Source organism: Mobula birostris, chromosome X (assembly GCF_030028105.1).
Source record: "Mobula birostris isolate sMobBir1 chromosome X, sMobBir1.hap1, whole genome shotgun sequence".
Lineage (NCBI taxonomy): Eukaryota > Metazoa > Chordata > Chondrichthyes > Myliobatiformes > Myliobatidae > Mobula > Mobula birostris.
The window spans coordinates 58,737,553-58,758,688 of record NC_092402.1 but is presented as its reverse complement, the minus strand read 5'-3'; the positions used below and the strand labels follow the sequence as shown (position 1 = coordinate 58,758,688).

General features: G+C 45.0%; 1 protein-coding gene across 6 annotated transcripts in view; it reads left to right on the top strand.

The window, feature by feature from the left end:
- LOC140191922 (diacylglycerol kinase beta-like) overlaps window positions 1–21,136 on the top strand; it is a 159,008-nt gene that overhangs the window by 126,314 nt on the left and 11,558 nt on the right. For all 6 annotated transcript variants that reach the window (XM_072249796.1, XM_072249795.1, XM_072249791.1 and 3 more), the window contains 5 exons: window positions 691–764; window positions 4,325–4,399; window positions 13,846–13,931; window positions 16,865–16,954; window positions 20,014–20,171. In XM_072249796.1, the coding sequence (XP_072105897.1) occupies window positions 691–764; window positions 4,325–4,399; window positions 13,846–13,931; window positions 16,865–16,954; window positions 20,014–20,171 (483 nt within the window). The remainder of the gene's footprint in view (window positions 1–690; window positions 765–4,324; window positions 4,400–13,845; window positions 13,932–16,864; window positions 16,955–20,013; window positions 20,172–21,136) is intronic.

The window sequence follows — 21,136 nt, the reverse complement described above, 5'->3', positions numbered from 1 at the left end:
GTCACTTTGGGCAGATAAGGCTCATCAGTTGGCAAAACTCTGATCTCAAACTTCTGCTGCCTTGTGGCTATACCCACTCATGGGAAAGGCTTAGGGAGTAAACCTCAAAGAAAAATCCCAAGCTGGGGTCCTTAAGATGGTCCTATGCTGAGTTCAACGCTGACTGGCAACTCCTGCGATGCTGCTGGTGCCAAACTGTATCGGGCTCTGCCGTTCCGTTGGGTTCATCAGCTACATGGAGAGGGAGAGCCTGTTACATGGGCAACAGCTTTCTCACCGTACCGTACTGGTCAGGTTTGTGTAGCACTTGGACAGCTAGGACACAACACCATGGTCATGATTGGGAAAAGGGGAAGGGAGAGGGGAGGGAGCGGGAAGCACCAGAGAGACATTCTGTAATGATCAATAAACCAATTGTTTGGAATCAAATGACCTTGCCTGGTGTCACAGGGCTGGGTATGTCTGCACCAGTGCCACCCCTTGCTCCCGCCAGATTTACAAACTCACTGTCTGCTCCACATTGACAAGTACAGTGGTGTGCAAGAGTCTTACGCATATTACATATATACTGTAAATGCAAGTTGTTATTTATAAAGGGACCTGAAGCCAAAGCCTTTGTGTGATAAAGGCTGTAAGTGAAAGTATTGTGCTCTTGAAACTGACCGCTGCATTTCTTCTGCTCACCGACAGATTATTCCTGTGCCAAATACTCATCCTTTGCTGGTGTTCGTCAACCCAAAAAGCGGAGGGAAACAAGGTGAAAGGTAAGGGAAATGCCCACGTTATTACCTTGGACTCCTGGCATGTAAACTGGGGAGATGACTGCTTGGATCTGCATGTTATTTTGTTTTGTCCTCATTTTGGTGGCCCTCTCATCCTCACGACCTGACCATCACCTTCCTCTGGTTCTGCTCCTGCTTCCCTTTCTTCCATGGTCCACAGTTCTCTCTTATTAGATTCCTTCCTCTTCAGCCCTTTTCCTCTTCCATCTATTCCCTCCCAGCTCCTCACTTCATCCCCACTCCCCCCCCCCCCCCACACACACACACACACACACACACACACACACCTTCCCCCATACCTGGTCTCACCTATCACCTGCCATCTTGTACTCCTTCCCCTTCACCCACCTTCCTATTCTGGATTCTTCCCCCTTCCTTTCCAGTCCCGTAGAAGGGCGTTGGCCCAAAACATGGACTGTTTATTTCCCTCCATAGATGCTGCCTGGCCTGCTGAGTTCCTCCAGCATTTTTGTATGTGTTGTTCAAGAGATAGGACATTTGGGGCTCAAATAAAGTTTGACAAATCTTGGCTGCTCTGTACTCTGCAGGGCCGTGGAAGCTCAGTCACTGATTCAAACCTGCGATTGATAGATTTCTCGTAGAGAAATTGAGTGATGTGACATTAGGCAGGAAGATGTGCAGTTAGAAGTAATGATCTTGATGAATGGTGAAGCATATTGAAAGAGCCAAATGGCCTGTTCCTGTTCCTATCTCTCGTTATGATGTTAGTGTCTGTTTTATTTCTGTCCTTATGTGCTTCCTGCTCATCAATTGCCTGCCCTCTTTTCCATAATCAGAAGATATAGGCCATTTGGCCCATTGAGTCTGCTCTGCCATTTCACCATGGCTGATCCAATTTTCCTTTTGGCCCCAATCTCCTGCTTTCTCCCCATAATCCCTCATGCCCTGACCAACCAAGAGTCTATCAACCTCTGCCTTAAATACACATAAAGACTTGGCCTCCACAGCTGCCTGTGGCAACGAATTCCACAGATTCATCACTCTCTGGCTAAAGAAATTCCTCCTCTTTTCCGTTCTAAAAGGATGCACCTCTATTCCTATCACAAACAAGAGAAAATCTGCAGATGCTAGAAATCCAAGCAACACACACAAAATGCTGGAGGAACTCAGCAGGCCAGGCAGCATCTGTGGAAAAAAGTACAGTCAACGTTTCGGGCCGAGACCCTTCAGCATCAACTGTACTCTTTTCCATAAATGCTGCTTAGCCTGCAGAATTCCTCCAGCATTTTGTCTGTGTTCCCCTCTATTCTGAGGCTGTGTCTTCTGGTCTTAGACTCTCCCATCATAGGAAACATCCTCTCTATCGACTCTTTCAAAGCTTTTCACCATTTAAGGGATTTTAATAAGGTCACCCTCATTCTTCTGAATTCTAGTGAATACAGACTCAGAGCCATTAAACGCTCTTCATATGACAAGCCATTCTATCCTGGAATCATTTTTGTGAACCTTCTTTGAACCTTATCCAGTTTCAGCACATTCTTTCTAAGATAAGGGGCCCAAAACTGCTCACAGTACTCCAACTGAGGCCTTACCAGCACTTTATAAAGTTTCAAGATTACATCCTCGCACAGACAAAACCTGCAAATTAGCTTTTATGGAGTCATGCACAAAGAGTCCAAAGTCCCTTTGCACCTCAGTTTTTTTTGTATTTTCTCTCCATTTAGAAAATAGTCAACCCTTTCAATTCTTCTACCAAAGTGCAAGACCATACACTTCCCGACACTGTATGCCATTTGCCATTTCTTTGCCTATTCTCTTAATCTGCCTAACCTTTCTGTAGCCTCTGTACTGCCTCACAACTACCTGCCCCTCCTCCTACCATCATATTGTCTGCAAACATTACAACAAAGCCTTCAATTTCATCATCTCCAATGTCCATTAACGTATAACGTAAAAAGAATCGGTCCCAATCGGTATTCTTGAATGTTTTTCTGCATAGCTATTGTAGCCTGTATCCCTTCCTCTGGGCTCTTATGGAACTGGGTTAATAACGACCATATTGCGCTCTGACCTTATAATCACCACTAAACCCTTTAATTTGAGGATCTATATTTTATATTAGCAAATAATCATCAACACAACAAATAAGCAGCTGGAAGAACTCAGCATCTATGAGGGAAAGGAATTGCTAACGTTTCAGGTCAAAACCTTGCAACAGGACGATTCCTTTTCTCACCCACTGCTGCTCAACCCACTGAATTCCTCCAGCAGATTGTGTGTTGCTTCAGATTCCAGCATCTACTCTCCCTTGTGTCTCCGATCAATGACACAAGTGTGATCTGTGCACACCGCCTCTTCCTGTCCAGTATGTGCTGCTGGTACAGTTGCTATCATTCAACTGGAAAATTAGAGTCAGCATGAGTGTGGTGGGCCAAAGAGCCATTTACTGTGTTGCATGACTCTACTTGTTGTGCATATCTTTGGGGTGAGCTTGGTTCCAGAATTGTACGTGCTGAAGGTCTGATTTGTCCTGGAGATGAAGCACATCATCGCTGCATGAAAGATTGAAAAATATGTCAGGGCACTGACATGCTTTGTTTGACACTGGCCCTCATTGAGATTGTCTCTGTGACCAGGTTGCCATCATGAAGCATGATTCTTTGACATGTTTCTTCTACACAATGCACTAAGGTGCTGAGTATTCACTAAGTGGTGAGAGATTGGGAAACGTCAATGCACAAAGTGATTTGGATGTTCTTGGACACCTGTCTCTGAATGCCAACGCTGAGGTGAAGCAGGCACTTAGGAAGGTAGATGGTGTGACCTTTATTGGCAGAGGACATGGATTAAAATATCTTGCCACAATTGTAGGGCTGTGGTGAAATAACAGCTGGAATACTGTGTACATTATTTTTACCTGAAAGATGATATGCATGGTACAATGAACATGGAACATAAGGGTTGTTTAGATTCTCCTAAAGTCATCTTTAGTTCAGAATCCACTTTCATCTGATTGTACTTCAAAGGGGTGCATTTGGATATTTTTGCATCTTTAAACAGTTGTATGCAACTAGTTGAGAATGTCATTCAGTGGAATTATAATTCTTTGATTAGTGTGAATTTTCTAAGCCAGGTATTCTGTAGAAATTACATATTCAAGGACAAAGAAAGACAACAAAATAGGAATAGACCAGAGGGATATGTACTTTGATAATACATTTTTCAAAGTTCAAAGTAAATTTGTGCTGTGAGAATTGTGGGCTTGTGTGGGTTAACTATCACTAGCCTTTCTCTTGAGTAGAGTTAAGAACTTCAGGAAAGTTAAGATCAGCTTTATTTGTCAAATATACATTGAAACATACAGTGAAGTACATTATTTACATCAACAAACAACACAGTCCAAGGATTGTATATGGTGACATACAGTATATATACTTTGCTGGTAAGTTTACTTTGAACTTTTGAAGACTCCCAGGCGAGGCTCCTTCAGTCTATGGTGATCAGATGAGTTGAAAGTGTTATTGAAGCCTGTCGCTGAGGTAATTAGAGGCTGCTAATGATCTGTCACTGTGTATTTGCAGGGTCTTAAGGAAGTTCCAGTACCTTTTAAACCCAAGACAAGTCTTCAATTTAGCCAAGGATGGACCAAAACCAGGGTAAGGCTGAGTGGAATTTGAAAGAACTGGTCAGATTTAATTATAATCACTGCATGGCAAGGTCTTTCAATACCAATGAATTACATAGCAGTCGGTGAATATTTTCCTGTCTCTTATAATCTGCAATGAGCATAATGCTTCTGACTGATATTTTCAGCAGACATCTTGTTTTATTTTGGCATGCATGGAGATTATTTCTTTCTAATTTGAAGGATCATTTTACTTTGATTGAAATTAGATTTGTCACAAAGAGTGGAGCCTCAGGGGATAATAATGGGACATCCCAATGAGGTAGTATGTTGGGTGCTGAATACAGACTCAAAGGAAGAAGAGATGAGTAATTATCTGTTTGTGGAAATTTCTGGGGGGATTTCCTGTGATCATCTGCCCTAAATTTAGGTGCCATTTCTCAGTGGGTTGGTTTAGCCAATCTCCTGCAGGAAAACCTCAAATGGAGCTAAACTCTCACCAAAACCTTTTCAGGCGTTAATGAATCAGGGAGTTGCTGCCTTGAATAAGGAGACAGTGACACTTGAACAATGGGAGACATAAGGATGGATGCCAGCGGCGTTTTGCTTAATTGCATTTGGGAACCTGTGATGTTTAGTTGCATATTCCTTCAGGAAATTAAATAGCAGAAGCTTGATCAATGAATTGAAGGATTATTTCATTACCAGTGTCCTGATTCGTCAGAATTTTCTTTTAAAGATGCTGACTCCAAATGGTGAGAACATCTCCCCTCCTCCCCCTCCCCCCAACCAGGCATCACTCATCCAATTCTTCAGGGGTGTCTAAGAGAGGGTGCCAAGCCATGCCAGGCCACTGCTGGGGCATTATATTTGTCGCATCGGTGCTTGTTTTGTTGCTGATTACTGCTTGGTTGCCCTTACTTTGCAGACAGAGAAATGAGAGGCTTGTGCTGTTGGCTTGCAGCCTGCTGGACTTTCCAACCTTCCAGCAAGATTGGAGCCAACCTTAAACAGATGTGAAATTCAACATTCATATGGAGGGTGGACCATAGCAGATCAAGTGCTCCATTATGTCTCAAAGTACAATGTGCAGCCAGTGCTCTGCCCAGAGCTTGGGCCCAATTTAAATTCAGGAAGGCATTTGACAAGGTGTCTCATGGTAAGCTGATCCAGAAGGTGAAGGTGCATGTTATCCATGGTAACTTGGTAGTTTGGATACAGAAATGACATGCCCAGAGAAGACAGAGGGTAGTGGTCACATAGAAACATAGAAACATAGAAAATAGGTGCAGGAGTAGGCCATTCGGCCCTTCGAGCCTGCACCGCCATTTATTATGATCGTGGCTGATCATCCAACTCAGAACCCCGCCCCAGCCTTCCCTCCATACCCCCTGATCCCCGTAGCCACAAGGGCCATATCTAACTCCCTCTTAAATATAGCCAATGAACTGGCCTCAACTGTTTCCTGTGGCAGAGAATTCCACAGATTCACCACTCTCTGTGTGAAGAAGTTTTTCCTAATCTCGGTCCTAAAAGGCTTCCCCTTTATCCTCAAACTGTGACCCCTCGTTCTGGACTTCCCCAACATCGGGAACAATCTTCCTGCATCTAGCCTGTCCAATCCCTTTAGGATTTTATACGTTTCAATCAGATCCCCCCTCAATCTTCTAAATTCCAACGAGTACAAGCCCAGTTCATCCAGTTTTTCTTCATATGAAAGTCCTGCCATCCCAGGAATCAATCTGGTGAACCTTCTTTGTACTCCCTCTATGGCAAGGATGTCTTTCCTCAGATTAGGGGACCAAAACTGCACACAATACTCCAGGTGTGTTCTCACCAAGGCCTTGTACAACTGCAGTAGTACCTCCCTGCTCCTGTACTCGAATCCTCTCGCTATAAATGCCAGCATACCATTCGCCTTTTTTCACCGCCTGCTGTACCTGCATGCCCACTTTCAATGACTGGTGTATAATGACACCCAGGTCTCGTTGCACCTCCCCTTTTCCTAATCGGCCACCATTCAGATAATAATCTGTTTTCCTATTTTTGCCACCAAAGTGGATAACTTCACATTTATCCACATTAAATTGCATCTGCCATGAATTTGCCCACTCACCCAACCTATCCAAGTCACTCTGCATCCTCTTAGCATCCTCCTCACAGCTAACACTGCCACCCAGCCTTGTGTCATCCGCAAACTTGGAGATGCTGCATTTAATTCCCTCATCCAAGTCATTAATATATATTGTAAACAACTGGGGTCCCAGCACTGAGCCTCGCGGTACCCCACTAGTCACCGCCTGCCATTCTGAAAAGGTCCCGTTTATTCCCACTCTTTGCTTCCTGTCTGCTAACCAATTCTCCATCCACATCAATACCTTACTCCCAAGACCGTGTGCTTTAAGTTTGCACACTAATCTCCTGTGTGGGACCTTGTCAAAAGCCTTTTGAAAATCCAAATATACCACGTCCACTGGTTCTCCCCTATCCACTCTACTAGTTACATCCTCAAAAAATTCTATGAGATTCGTCAGACATGATTTTCCTTTCACAAATCCATGCTGAATTTGTCCGATGATTTCACCGCTTTCGAAATGTGCTGTTATCACATCTTTGATAACTGACTCCAGCAGTTTCCCCACCACCGACATTAGGCTAACTGGTCTATAGTTCTCTGGTTTCTCTCTCTCTCCTTTTTTAAAAAGTGGGGTTACATTAGCCACCCTCCAATCCTCAGGAACAGTCCAGAATCTAACGAGTTTTGAAAAATTATCACTAATGCATCCACTATTTCTTGGGCTACTTCCTTAAGCACTCTAGGATGCAGACCATCTGGCCCTGGGGATTTATCTGCCTTCAATCCCTTCAATTTACCTAACATCACTTCCCTACTAACATGTATTTCGCTCAGTTCCTCCATCTCACTGGACCCTCTGTCCCCTACTATTTCTGGAAGATTGTTTATGTCCTCCTTAGTGAAGACAGAACCAAAGTAATTATTCAATTGGTCTGCCATGTCCTTGCTCCCCATAATTAATACACCTGTTTCTGTCTGTAGGGGACCTACATTTGTCTTTACCAGTCTTTTCCTTTTTACATATCTATAAAAGCTTTTACAGTCAGTTTTTATGTTCCCTGCCAGTTTTCTCTCATAATCTTTTTTCCCCTTCCTAATTAAGCCCTTTGTCCTCCTCTGCTGAACTCTGAATTTCTCCCAGTCCTCAGGTGAGCCACTTTCTCTGGCTAATTTGTATGCTTCTTCTTTGGAATTGATACTATCCCTAATTTCTCTTGTCAGCCACGGGTGCACTACCTTCCTTGATTTATTCTTTTGCCAAACTGGGATGAACAATTGTTGTAGTTCATCCATGCAACCTTTAAATGCTTGCCATTGCATATCCACCGTCAATCCTTTAAGTGTCATTTGCCAGTCTATCTTAGCTAATTCACGTCTCATACCTTCAAAGTTACCCCTCTTTAAGTTCAGAACCTTTGTTTCTGAATTAACTATGTCACTCTCCATCTTAATGAAGAATTCCACTATATTATGGTCACTCTTACCCAAGGGGCCTCTCACGACAAGATTGCTAATTAACCCTTCCTCGTTGCTCAAAACCCAGTCCAGAATAGCCGGCTCTCTAGTTGGTTCCTCGACATGTTGGTTCAAAAAACCATCCCGCATACATTCCAAGAAATCCTCTTCCTCAGCACCTTTACCAATTTGGTTCACCCAATCTACATGTAGATTGAAGTCACCCATTATAACTGCTGTTCCTTTATTGCACACATTTCTAATTTCCTGTTTAATACCATCTCCGACCTCACTACTACTGTTAGGTGGCCTGTACACAACTCCCACCAGCGTCTTCTGCCTCTTAGTGTTATGCAGCTCTACCCATATCGATTCCACATCTTCCCGGCTTACGTCCTTCCTTTCTATTGCGTTAATCTCTTCTTTAACCAGCAACGCTTTCCACCTCCCCTTCCTTCATGTCTATCCCTCCTGAATATTGAATATCCCTGAACGTTGAGCTCCCATCCTTGGTCACCCTGGAGCCATGTCTCTGTGATCCCAACTATATCATAATCATTAATAACAATCTGTACTTTCAATTCATCCACCTTATTACGAATGCTCCTTGCATTGACACACAAAGCCTTCAGGCGCTCTTTTACAACTCTCTTAGCCCTTATACAATTATGTTGAAAAGTGGCCCTTTTTAGTGCTTGCCCTGGATTTGTCGGCCTGCCACTTTTACTTTTCTCCTTAGTACTTTTTGTTTCTACCCTCACTTTACACCCCTCTGTCTCTCTGCACTGTTTCCCATCCCCCTGTTGTGAACTAACCTCCTCACGCCTAGCCTCCTTAATTTGATTCCCACCCCCGAAGGCTATTATTTTGGCTGGAGGTCCACGTTCAGTGGTGTTCTGTAAGGATCAGTGCTGGGACCTCTGATGCTTGTAAGGTATATAAATGACTTGAATGAAAATGTAAATGGGTGGGTTAGCAAGTTTACAGATGACACGAAGATTGGTGGAGTTGCGGACTCTGGCTGCATAATGTACTTTGAAACATAATGGGACACTTGCTCTGCTATTGTTGAAGGTTGCCAAAGGATAATGCAGATATAGATCAGTTATAGATTTAGATGGAGAAATAGCAGATGGAGGTTAATCCAGACAAATGTAAAACGTTACACATTGGAGGTTAAATGTAAGGGTGAAACTATACAGTTAATGGCAGAATCCTTAACGGTATTGATGTCCAGAAGGATCTTAGGATCCAAGTCCATACCTTCCTGAAAGTGGCCACGCAAGTAGATAGGATGGTAAAGAAGGCCCTTAAGCTGCTTATCTTCATCAGTTGGGGCATTGAGTATAAGAGTAAAAAAAGCCATGTATGAAGCTGTATGAAATTTTGCTTAGGCCGCACTTGGAGTATTGTGTGCAATTCTGATCGGCCCATTATGGAAAGGATATGGAGGTTTTGGAGAGGGTGCAGAAGAGACTTAAGACGATAAGACATAGGAGCAAAATTAGGCCATTTGGCCCATCAAGCCTGCTCCGATTATCTGGGCATATGAGCTACAAGGAGGGGTTGGACAAACTTGGGTTGTTTCCTCTGGGCCATCAGAGGCTGACAGGAGACCTAAATTGAGAGGCATAGATAAGGTAGACAAATGGTATCTCTTTCCCAGGATAGAACTGTTGATTATCCGAGGGGATGAATTTAAGATAAGAGGAGGAGAGTTTAAAGGAAAAGTGAGGGCAAGTTTTATTTTACAGAGTGGTGGGTATGGAACGTGCTGCCAGCAGTGGTGGTGTAAGCAGATATGATGCTGGTGTTAAGAGTTTTTCAGACAGGCACATGAATAGGGAATGGAGGGATATGGATCATGAACAGGCAGAAGGGATTTAATTCAGCATTGTATCTGGCACGGACACCTTGAGCCAAAGGGCGTGTTCCTGTGCTGAACAGTCTGTGTTCTGTGAGCTTCAGGGCTTGATGGTGTCATCACAAGATGGCAAAATTTGATTGACCTGATAGCATCAAAATGATTAATAGTGGCTTACAGCAGGAAAACACTTACAATTGCCACTTGTACCATGCAATGCATCACAATTCAGCGCAATAATTCCCAGAGCCTGTGAACACACTGCAGTCCCGATTAGATCACAGCGCTAATGCATGTGGAAAGGGCTATTAGAGCTCTCACCTCTCATGATTTATCATCTGCATCAAATTCTTGTTTTGCTTTCTGGGTCGTAGTTCCTCACGGCATCAGTCCTCGGCAAACACAGCTTTATTTTTTTTTAATCATCCCTGTTGGCATTTATTGCCCATCCCCGATGACCCTTGGGAAGATGGGGTGAGCTGCCCGCTCAAATCCCCTGCAGTCCTTCGGGTGAAGGTTTCTCCCACAGAGCTGTTGTGGAAGGAGTTCCAGGACTTCGACCCAGTGACGGCGAAGGAATGCTGATATCATTCGGGATGGTCTGTGACATGGAGGGGAGCCTGCTGGTGGTGGTGTTCCCCTACTGCCTTTGGTGGCAGAGATCGCAGGTTTGGGAGGTGCTGTCGGAGTAGCCTGCAGTGCGTTCTATAGACAATGCACACTGCAATCGCTGTGTGCGGGCGGTGGAAGGAGGGAATGTTTAAGGTGGTGGATGGGGTGCTTGAACTCGCACTGTGCAATGCGCAATTTTGCTCTGTGGGCACCGGCAGTCTGTCTGTGCGCAACGGAGCACACAGCAGTGGTGCTGTGGCTGCACTGTTGCTGCAGTGATTTTGGCTGACCCGTTAGCGAGGCACTTTAACAAGCTGAAAGCAGCGACTCTTCATACACTGCCGGGTGGCGCAATACTTGCGGCTTTTGTGCTAAATGGTCTTGGCGAGTGACGCAGAAGGCCCCTGCAGATCCCCTGGCAATAGGAGCCTTGCAGCCTGCGTGAAAAGCCTCTGTTTCCCTTGTGACAATGCAGTCAACTGCTCCTGAAACACACCACTGGTCTCCTGAAGCTGGTGAGTTACGTCCTTACACAATGTTTTCTTTCACGCACATGCCTTTAAATTGGAGAGTGATGGATATGTGGGAGCATATCTGATGTATGATGAACCTGCTGTGGAAAAGAATGAAGTGAGCAGGTACTGCCGTCTCAGAGTGTAAATAGCAGCAATTCTGCATCTTTTTACAAGCCTTGTTCAGTCATTTGGAAAATATTATAAGAACTTCCAAAATGGAAGAGTACAGATTCGAAGTTTGTGTTGTTACATTACACACTGTTTACAGGGTCTGTGACTCAGTTTTGTTGCTTGAACAGGTATGTTAGGAGCAGAGTTCAGTCTTTAGGCTCCTTGATCCTACTCTGTCATTTAAGTAAGCTCGTGGCTAATCTGACTGTGATCTCCTGCCTAGCCAAAGTAACCTTTTACCCTTAAATATTAATTCTTTAAATATGAATTCATGAGGCCATTCTGACATCCTGCCTGTGCTGCCCTGTGAAGGAGCAGCTTCTTCACTCTCACTCCCACGGTCCATTGAATCTGCCCCCACCTCACATACAGACAGTGGATTCCAGGCCACAGCACGTCCCCTCTGCTCTACTCTGTAGCCCACCATTGGGAAGGAAGTGGGGTTATCAGCAGCTTCCCACCATCCTGTTCCTTTGTCCCAAGCAACGTGAATGGCAGAAGGATTCAGGCGTTTGGAGCAAGGGAGGACAGAGGCATGCCAGAATTGCATCCCGGCAGAGAGACCCCCTTCCAAAAAAAAGGCTAAAAGGCTCTGCAGCATTTCTTAAACCACTTCTCTTTATAAAGAGATCCAATGAGTGTCAGTTCCTTAACCTTTAAACCATGACCGCTGATTGGCTGGTCCATCTCCCTTTCCACAATCAGAGACCTGTACTGCAGTAAAGAAGGTCAACACACAAATTGCTGGAGGAAGTCAGCAGGCCAGGCAGCATCTATGGAGGGAATAAACAGTCAACGTTTCGGCCGAGAACCTTGATCGGGCCTTCCTCCACAGATGCTGCCTAACCTATCAAATTCCTCCAGCATTTTGTGTGGTGCTCTGGATTTCTAGCATCTGCAGAATCTCTTGTGTTTATAGTGAGGAAGGTCAAATAGATTTATGGACATCAGAACAATTCTATGCACACACACAGTATTTACATTGGGTATCAATTTATGATTTCACAGTCACCCCAATAAAAATCCTCTTCAAGCAATAGAAGGCTCACGGAGATTGATACTTCAGCAGTAAATTTATCTACTGTCACACTGTCAGCAACAGTCACCTCCTGCATCCACTTTCAGAGTCATCCTGACACTTTATTCTGAGTAACTATCTCCAAACTTCCGAGAACTCTGTTTGGCCCTTGATTCCAAATGGCTGCAGGTTTTTGAATTTTGAAACAGAGCATAAAATCATTGAGGTTGTTAATAACTTAACAAATTTCACAACATATGCCGGTGATAATAAATCTGATTCTGATTCTGATAGAATCACTGTTATTGAGAGAGGTCTACCCAGCAGCCAGTTTGGTAGATCCGAGCAGTCCGGTTATTCACAGTCCAACTTTGGCCTGCTTCAAGGACAGTGTAACACTCCTCTTTTAAACTACTTTCTCACGTGAAACAGCTTTGCAGATAATTGACTGGTACCCTTGACATTAGTAACATCTCACCCTCGGCACATCTGCCAGTCGCCAGACACTTTCTCCCTCAGGGACAAGGTAGGATCTGCTCCTTTCGCTTGTTCTTTTGGTCTCTGCTTCCCCAGTCTCTCCAGGTTCCCTTTCACTCGGGGACAGCAACCAATCTGCTGGAGGAACTTAGCGGAACTTAGCGGGCCTGGCCTGCTGACTCCATCCAGCAGGTTATAAACACAAGAGAATCTGCAGGTGCTGGAAATCCAGAGCAACAGGCACAAAATACTGGAGAAACTCAGCAGGTCAGGCAGCATCCATGGAGTGAAATAAACAGTCAGTGTGTCAGGCTGAAACTCTTATGTAACCATATAACAATTACAGCATGGAAGCAGGCCATCTCAGCCCTTCTAGTCCGTGCCGAACTCTTACTCTCACCTAGTCCCACCGACCTGCACTCAGCCCATAACCCTCCATTCCTTTCCTGTCCATATATCTATCCAATTTAACTTTAAATGACAACATCGAACCTGCCTCAACCACTTCTGCTGGAAGCTCGTTCCACACAGCTACCACTCTCTGAGTAAAGAAGTTCCCCCTCATGTTACCCCTAAACTTTTGCCCTTTAACTCTCAACTCATGTCCTCTTGTTTGAATCTCCCCCACTCTCAATGGAAAAAGCCTATCCACGTCAACTCTATCTATCCCCCTCATAATTTTAAATACCTCTATCAAGTCCCCCCCTCAACCTTCTACGCTCCAAAGAATAAAGACCCAACTTGTTCAACCTCTTCATCGGGTCTTGAAACGTTCACTGTTTATTCCTCTCCATAGATGCTTCCTCACCTGTTGAGTTCTTCCAACATTTTGTGTGAGTTCCTCCAGCAGATTGGTTGTTGCTCCAGATTCCAGCATGTGCAATCTCTTGTCACTCTGATTTCGTTTAGCATTCTCCCACTGCGGGTAGCCTCTATCTACCATATTGTGTGGAGAACTATTTGGATGTCCCAACTGCAACCACTCACGCAATTGCCATTATTTACACGGGATGTCAGAGGGAAAGATATTTTCACTGTGTGAAACACAAACTAGTGAAAATGGGAGAATTTGCCCTGCCCCACCTGAACCAGGGAATGGGCCTGAGCTAGACTATCCCGCAGTCCAGTCACCCTTTCCGTTTGAGATCCGCAGAAGATCCCAAACTAACCAGTCCCAGCAATCTTCCCCCCAAGTCATTCCGCCAGCTGAGAGGTCAGACCTCTGCAGGAGGTGCCTGTTGCTCGGTTTCGAGTCTTGGTAATGCTGCCCTGATTCCCTCTCTTGCAGGCTGAAATTCTTTCATGACGTTCCGAATATCCGTGTCTTGGTGTGCGGAGGCGATGGCACTGTGGGATGGATTCTAGACTCCATTGGTATTGTATGCTTTAATGACCTTTCAACAGTAAAAGATGGTTTAAAACTGGGGGAAGTCAGGTGTAGAAGGAGTGCTTTTGATTTCAGGGAGGTAGACAATATCGGAATAAATATTGAAGTTCCCTCTACACCATCCCATCACACACTGTGAAACTCCCTCTGTACCGGCCCGGTGCACACACCCAGGGTCAGACGCCGTGAAACTTCCTTTACAGTATTCCATCGTACACTTCTGGGGTTAGATACAGAGTGAAGCTCCGTGTCACACACTCCCAGGACAAAGACAGCACATGTTAAGCACATAGTGAAACTCCTTCTACATTCATCTCCTGTAATGTACCTCAGTTCTGCTGTTGTTTGCTGCATTAGTGTATGACTTTCTTTCCACATCAGCCCCCTTTGTGGCTTTGAGTCAGACTGAGAACTGGTATTGAGTTAGAGGAAACTTCGTGTTGTCAGCTATTGCTCACCAGGAGCTGGATTGGAACTGCTCATTTTGCATGGGAGGCACATGCCCACGTGAAACTCCAGCTCATGAGGCGTGTTTGTCTCGAGTCAACGGTTGGTCAAATGGCTCTGATTTAAGACCTTAACGTGAGCCTATGGACCTCCCTTCTATCCAGCAGTCAAGTATTGCTCATTCCATTCCTGATGTGTTTTGGGGTTTAGTTGCCTCTGAGCATTGGAAAGAGCGCCGCTAACCAGGCTTTGTTGTTGTGCGGTGAATTTGCGCAGTGAATCTGCACTGGACGACAGGCACGGTGTCCACACACTTGCGGCTCGCTCCCAGGACGGACATGGACCCCAGGCTGTGGTCTGACGGCTTCCTTTGATGCTTCTGACCTCCCTCCCCGTCAACCCAAGGCAAGGGGGAGCTTTGCTGCAGCGCATTGCGCTAATTGTCCGTGCTCAAAAGGGGGGTGGAGCCAGGAGCAGCTGTCTGGAGGGGCAGAAAGCAGGAGGGAGGGAGAGAGGGAGGAGAGGAGAGAACAATGGAGGGAGTTCATTGACTGACAACTGCAAGAACAACGATGAGGAGGAAACTACCTGGGTGACTTCAAATATCAGAGACAAACAACTGATAGGCATCCTGCCCAATTCAGGGGGAGTGCTACAGGCTACAGGCATCTGGAATTCTCTGTCTCTGCCTGTGTGTGTGTGTGTGTGTGTGTGTTGTGTGTGTGTGTGTGTGTGTGAGAGAGATGTGGACATCCTCTGAAACTATCAGTAAGAAGCAGATTCACCACTATTTGAGCAGTGCTTGTCCCTACCATCAAGAAGCGCTACCATGGGCAGCCAGCTAGTGTTCTGTTGCCCTGTCCCCTGCCTCCAACAGAGAGCTGATGCCCTCTCGAAGATGTATCAGCACAGATCACAATGAACACTGCAATGTCCAATACAATGTATGACAGCAGCAAAGTCAGTGGACACTTGGACAGGGGGCTACAGTAATGCAGGTACCTGTCATGTATGGCCATGAGCAAGATGTGACACTCCTGCTCATTGATGCATCTTCCCTATGCCATTGCCTTGTGATGATGAATTCCTCGCTGACCTTCCATGCACCATCTACCCTGCCCATGGCATCCTTTTTTTTCCTGGGCATTTGGCCCCCGCAGCCTGTTCTAGCATCCCTCAGGCCATCACCAATGACCAGTGGGGCCTCGTGTAGGACTGAGGTGCTCCCGTAGGTTCCCACCAGTGCAGTGGGACCTAGACTATATCTCACACCTTTGGATACAAGCCTGCATGAGGTGTTGTTGGCTGGGCTAGCAGCGCCAAGAACTGAAAGCTGATTGGCCGCTCAGTTGCGCAACAGCACCGCGGGCCTGATGTTGAGTGAAGAAGAGTGAAAAGCAGTTGGCATTCACTGAACCCAACTTTGCATCTACGTACAAGGGGCAATCACCCTCTGATGGGGAAATGGTATAAAACATAGAACAGTATACCACAATATGGGCCCCTCGGCCCATGATGTCATGCTGGCCTGTTAACCTACTCCATGATCATTCTAGCCCTTCTGTCCTCTACAGACCATAGCCTTCCATTTTTCTTACATCCATTTACCTACCTAAGAGTCTGTTAAATGTCCCTATTGTATCAGCCTCCATCACCAGCTCCAGCAGTTACCAATCGCTGTGTGAAAACAAACTACCCATAAGACCATAAAACATGGGAGCAAAATTTGGGCTTTTGGCCCATTGAGTCTTCTTCACCATTCCTTCATGGCTGATTTATTTTCCCTGTCAACCCTATTCTCCTGCCTTCACCTTGTAACCTTTGACGCTCTTACTAATCAAGAACCTATCAACCTCCGCTTTAAATATACCCAAAGACATCCTCCACAGCCATCGTGACAATGAATTCCATAGATTCACCGCCCTCTGGCTAAAAAAATTCCTCATGTCTGTTCTAAAGGGACGTCCTTCAATTCTGAGGTTGTGCTGTCTAGTCCTGGACTCCCCCACTATAGGAAACACCTTCTCCACATCCACACTATCTAGGCTTTTCAATATCTGATAGGTTTCAGTGAGATTCTCCCCTCAATCTCCTAAACTCCAGCAAGTACAGGCCCAGAGCCATCAAACGCTTCTCATATGTTAACTGTTTCATTCCTGTGACCTACCTCTGGACCCTCTCCAATGCTGTCACATCCTTCCTTAGACAAGGGGCCCAAAACTGCTCACAATACTCCAAGTGCAGTCTAACCAATGCCTTTTCTCAGAAGACATGTTTACATGAATTCTTGGCAATGATTCTTAGACAGGTCCCAACCCCAATCCTGCTACTTTTGATAATATCACTTCATTGATCCTGAGGTGTTCGGATTACTTACCCTGTCTGTCGGTCTGTTGCATCTCTATGTCGGTGCTGTAATGTACTTGTGCTACCATGCAGTTCGCATTACAGTCACCTTTCCCTTTTCTTTCAGACAAAATGCACTTTACGGTGAAGCCTCCTGTCGCCATTCTCCCACTTGGCACAGGGAACGACTTGGCACGCTGCCTACGATGGGGAGGAGGTAAGAACCAGCTCCAGCCTTTGAGTGACACAGCGCAGAAGTCGGCCCTCTGAGCCCATGCTGACCAACAACCACGCATTTACACCAATCCCATGCATTCTCCCTGCTTTCCCATCAATTTCCCCTAGGGGCAAGTTACAATGTTGAATTATCCTACCAACCCATGCACTTTTGGAACATAGGACATAGAAGAGATGTGGGAGGAAACCAGAGCACCCAGGCAAAACTCACACTTTTACAGGGAGAGCATGCAGACTCCACACAGACAGCACCAGAGGTAAAGATTGAACCCTGGTCTCTGGAGCTGGGAGGCAGCAGCTTGACCCGCTGTGTCACTATGCCACCCTTGTGGACTCTGCTGACAGTTAGAGGGCAACACCCATCAAGGTCTGAAGACACACTCAACTAACTTCTCAATGCCACTGACACACAGTCCTTAACATCTTGTAAAAGATTCTTAATAAATTGCTTCACTTGTTTGCATTAAACAGCTTTGTGCCATTGTTAAACTAGCAGCCAACTAAATTTGAACTGGAAGACGTGTTCATTGTTGTTGGGCAGGTTTTCACTTCAAACCAAGAACAATGATCAGCTGGAGAGATGGTGGTGGAGATAATGTGCCCAGCTCACTAGTGACAGTGACTCACTGTCTGATTTTGCTGATGAAACTCAAGCTCCCAACAGCTGAACATCTCAAATGATCCCTCCAATCAGACCTCTAAAACTGTGACTTCCATATGCTATAGCTAACTTAGATTGCACTGGGTTTTCTCCAATCCAGAAAAGCTCCAGCTCATAAAGAGTCTTCCAGCTCTTTCGGTTGCAGTGAGATTACCTTCAGTTGGGCAGGAACTGAGGTAAGATTTGAATGTTTGACAAGAACAGCTATTGTCAATTGGTAATCAAAACCACTGCAGAAATTGGGATCTAAAAACAGAAAATGTTGGAAATGCTCAGCAGGTCAGATAACATATGTGAAGAGAAAAAAAAACGTAATGTTTTAAGTCAAAACACCTCATTTTCCTTCTGGGCACATTCCAACCTGCAGGACCAATTATCCAATTTTACAATTTCAGATATCTCACTGTTTCTATCTCTTTGTAAAATAGTTGGGCATTTTTGTCTGCCATTCTTTTCTCTTTTTTATATATATTGTCCACTTGTCCTCACTGACCTCCCCCTGCCTCTCCTGTTGAGGGTGAATAACAGCCATCAAGGCCTTACAGAATCCCGTCTCTTTAACCGTCGAGCCCCACAATAAAGTTCCTTTGGCTTGTCCCTCTCCCGTGGTCCTGTTCTAAACATTTTAACCTTCATCCTTCCCCCACTAAAGCCCACTGCCTCTCTTGCCTATGGCATCCAAAAGTAGCTCGTCAAGATATGAAAGCCTCCTTTCCCCACACCACTGTTCCTGGGAGCAACTATTTTACTGCATACAGAAGCAAGATTTGTCTCACCCTGTGACACATCGAGTTGCTGCCTTGATTAGTAAATTTAGATTATATTTAGATTTATCTATCACATGTACATTGAAACATACAGTGAACTGGGCCATTTGTGTTAACAACCAACACACCCAAGGATGTACTAGGGTCCACACACATTTCAACACCAACGTAACATGCCCAAGATGCTCAGCAGAACAACACAGAACATACCAAGCAACAAAGCAACATCAGCAAAACAGACTCCCTTCCTCCCTCCCTCCCACCTACCCACCCATGCATACATGCAGTCCTCCAATCCCAAGCCAGGCCATTTTCCTCAACATCCCACAGACTCGTGGATTCACATACATTGGGCCCAAACCTCCCCAGTGGATGTGCAGAGATTCATAGTCTAAAGGTTCCGGCCATTGGGCCTCATCATCTGGATGTCCGATTGACCTTCAGGCCTCGATCTGTTTGCAGATAAAATGGGTGGTGGTGTAGACAGTGAAGATGGTTATCAGGAATTACAGGGGAATCCTGATCAGTTGGGTGAGTGGGTCGAGGAAAGGAAAATGGATAAGTATAACACTTCACAAGCAAGAGAAAATTTGAGGATGCGAGAAATCTGAGCAACACACACAAAATGCTGGAGGAACTCAGCAGGCCAGGCAGCATCTGCGGAAAAGAGTACAGTCGACGTTTCATGCCGAGATCCTTTATCAGAACTTTTGCATGATGTTTTGCGTTTTAGGACTTTCACAGTGAGTGGCAGGTCCCTGGGAAGTGTTGTAGAACAGAGGGAATCTGGCAGTACAAGTACATGGTTCCCTGACAGTGGAGGCACGAGTAGACAAGGCAGTGAAGAAAGATTTTGACATGCTGTCCTTCATCAGACAAGTCACTGAGTTGAGAAGTTGGGATGTTATGTTGCTGTTGTACAAGACGTTAATGTGGCCACATTTGGAATATTGTGTTCAGCTTTGGTCAACCTGCTATAGGAAAGATGCTATTAAGCTAGGCAGAGTACAGAAAAGATATAAAATGATATTTCCAGATTTAGCAACTGAGTTATAGAGAAGGGTTGGACAGGCTAGAATTTCATTCCTTGGAGTGTAGCGGAATGAGGGGTGATCTTATAGAGGTGTATAAAGTCATAAGAGGCATGGACAGGGTGAATGTGCGCAGTCTTTTTCCCAGAGTTGGAGAATCAAGGGGGCATACATTTAAGGTGAAAGGGGAGAGATTTAATAGGAACATGAGGGGCAATTTTTTTCCCTCAGAGGGTGGTCCATATATTGAGCAAGTTGCCAGAGGAAGTGGTTGAAGCAGGTACATTAACAACATTTAAAAGGCACTTGGACAGACACATGGATTGGAAGGGTTTAGAGGAAGATGGTCCAAACCTGAGCAAATGGGACTAGCTTAGATGGGAATCTTGGTCATCATGGATCAGTTGGGACAAAGGACTTGTTTCCATGGTGTGTGACTCTATGTCTCCATAACTCTAACGTGTACCACCTCTTGTATCATCATCACATCTCACTGTCATTGAGAGGTGAGGGAAGCTTTAATCTGTTGCTGCTGAATCTATAACACCTGAGAAGGGTAACATTTGGCTGTGTTTCAAAGGATACGATGGCGAGAAGTTAACAAAGGTGCTGAAAGACATTGAGGTGGGTACTTCAACATTGCTGGATCGATGGAGTTTTGAGGTGACAGAATCTGGTCTGGAGAAAGGAGATCCTGTCCCTTACAACATCATTAACAACTACTTCTCCATTGGGGTGGTAAGTCCACAAAGATATATCAATATATATTTTGCATTCATCATTTTGTTGTATTTATTCATGGGATGTGGGTGTGGGGAGCAAGGTCTTGCTTTTTTGGCCCTTCTCAGACAGGGGAGTCAACAAGCTTCAAATGAATTTTAGAACATTAAACAGTAACAGCACAAAACTTTGTGCTGAATTAATTAAACTAGTAATTAAATGCCTAACTAAAACAATCCCTTCTACCTGCACGTGGTCCATATACCTCTATTCTTTGCACATCCATGTACATATTTGAGAGCCTCTTAAATGTCTCTATCATATTTGCCTCTACCACCACATTTGGCAGTCTGCTGCAGGTGCCCACCACTCTTTGTATAAATAAGTTGCCCTGCACATCTCCTCTGAACTTTTCACCTTCTCACCTTAAATTCATGCCCTCTAGTGTTAGACATTTTGTCCTTGTCATCTATGCCTCTCATAACCTGAGAAACCTCTGTTAGGTCTCTCCTCAGCCTTTGCCACTCCAGAGAAAACAGCCCTAGTTTGTCATGCCTTCTAATCCAGGGAGCAATCTCGTAAACCTCTTCAAAGCCTCAACGTCCGTCCTGTAATGGGACAGCCAGAACTGAATGGAATATTTCAGATGCAGCCCAACCAAAATTTTATAAAGCTGCAACATAACTTCCCAACTAATAAAGGCAAGCATGCCATATACCTTCTTTACCACCATATTGACTTGTGTAGCCAGTTTCAGGGACGTCAATGTTCCATGGATTGATGCCAGACTAGTTTCATATGTAGGCCAGAGCAGGCAATAAGGGTAGATTCCCACTTCTGTTCCTATACCAGTATCTTGAATGTATTTCCTTTACGACAACCCTAAAGCTTCCCAGTGTTTCGCAAGTGACAAAGGATAGTCTCTGATATTGCCCAGGAAACAGCAAAGTCCCTTTAACAGCTGTGAGATCAGTGTTGGTCTA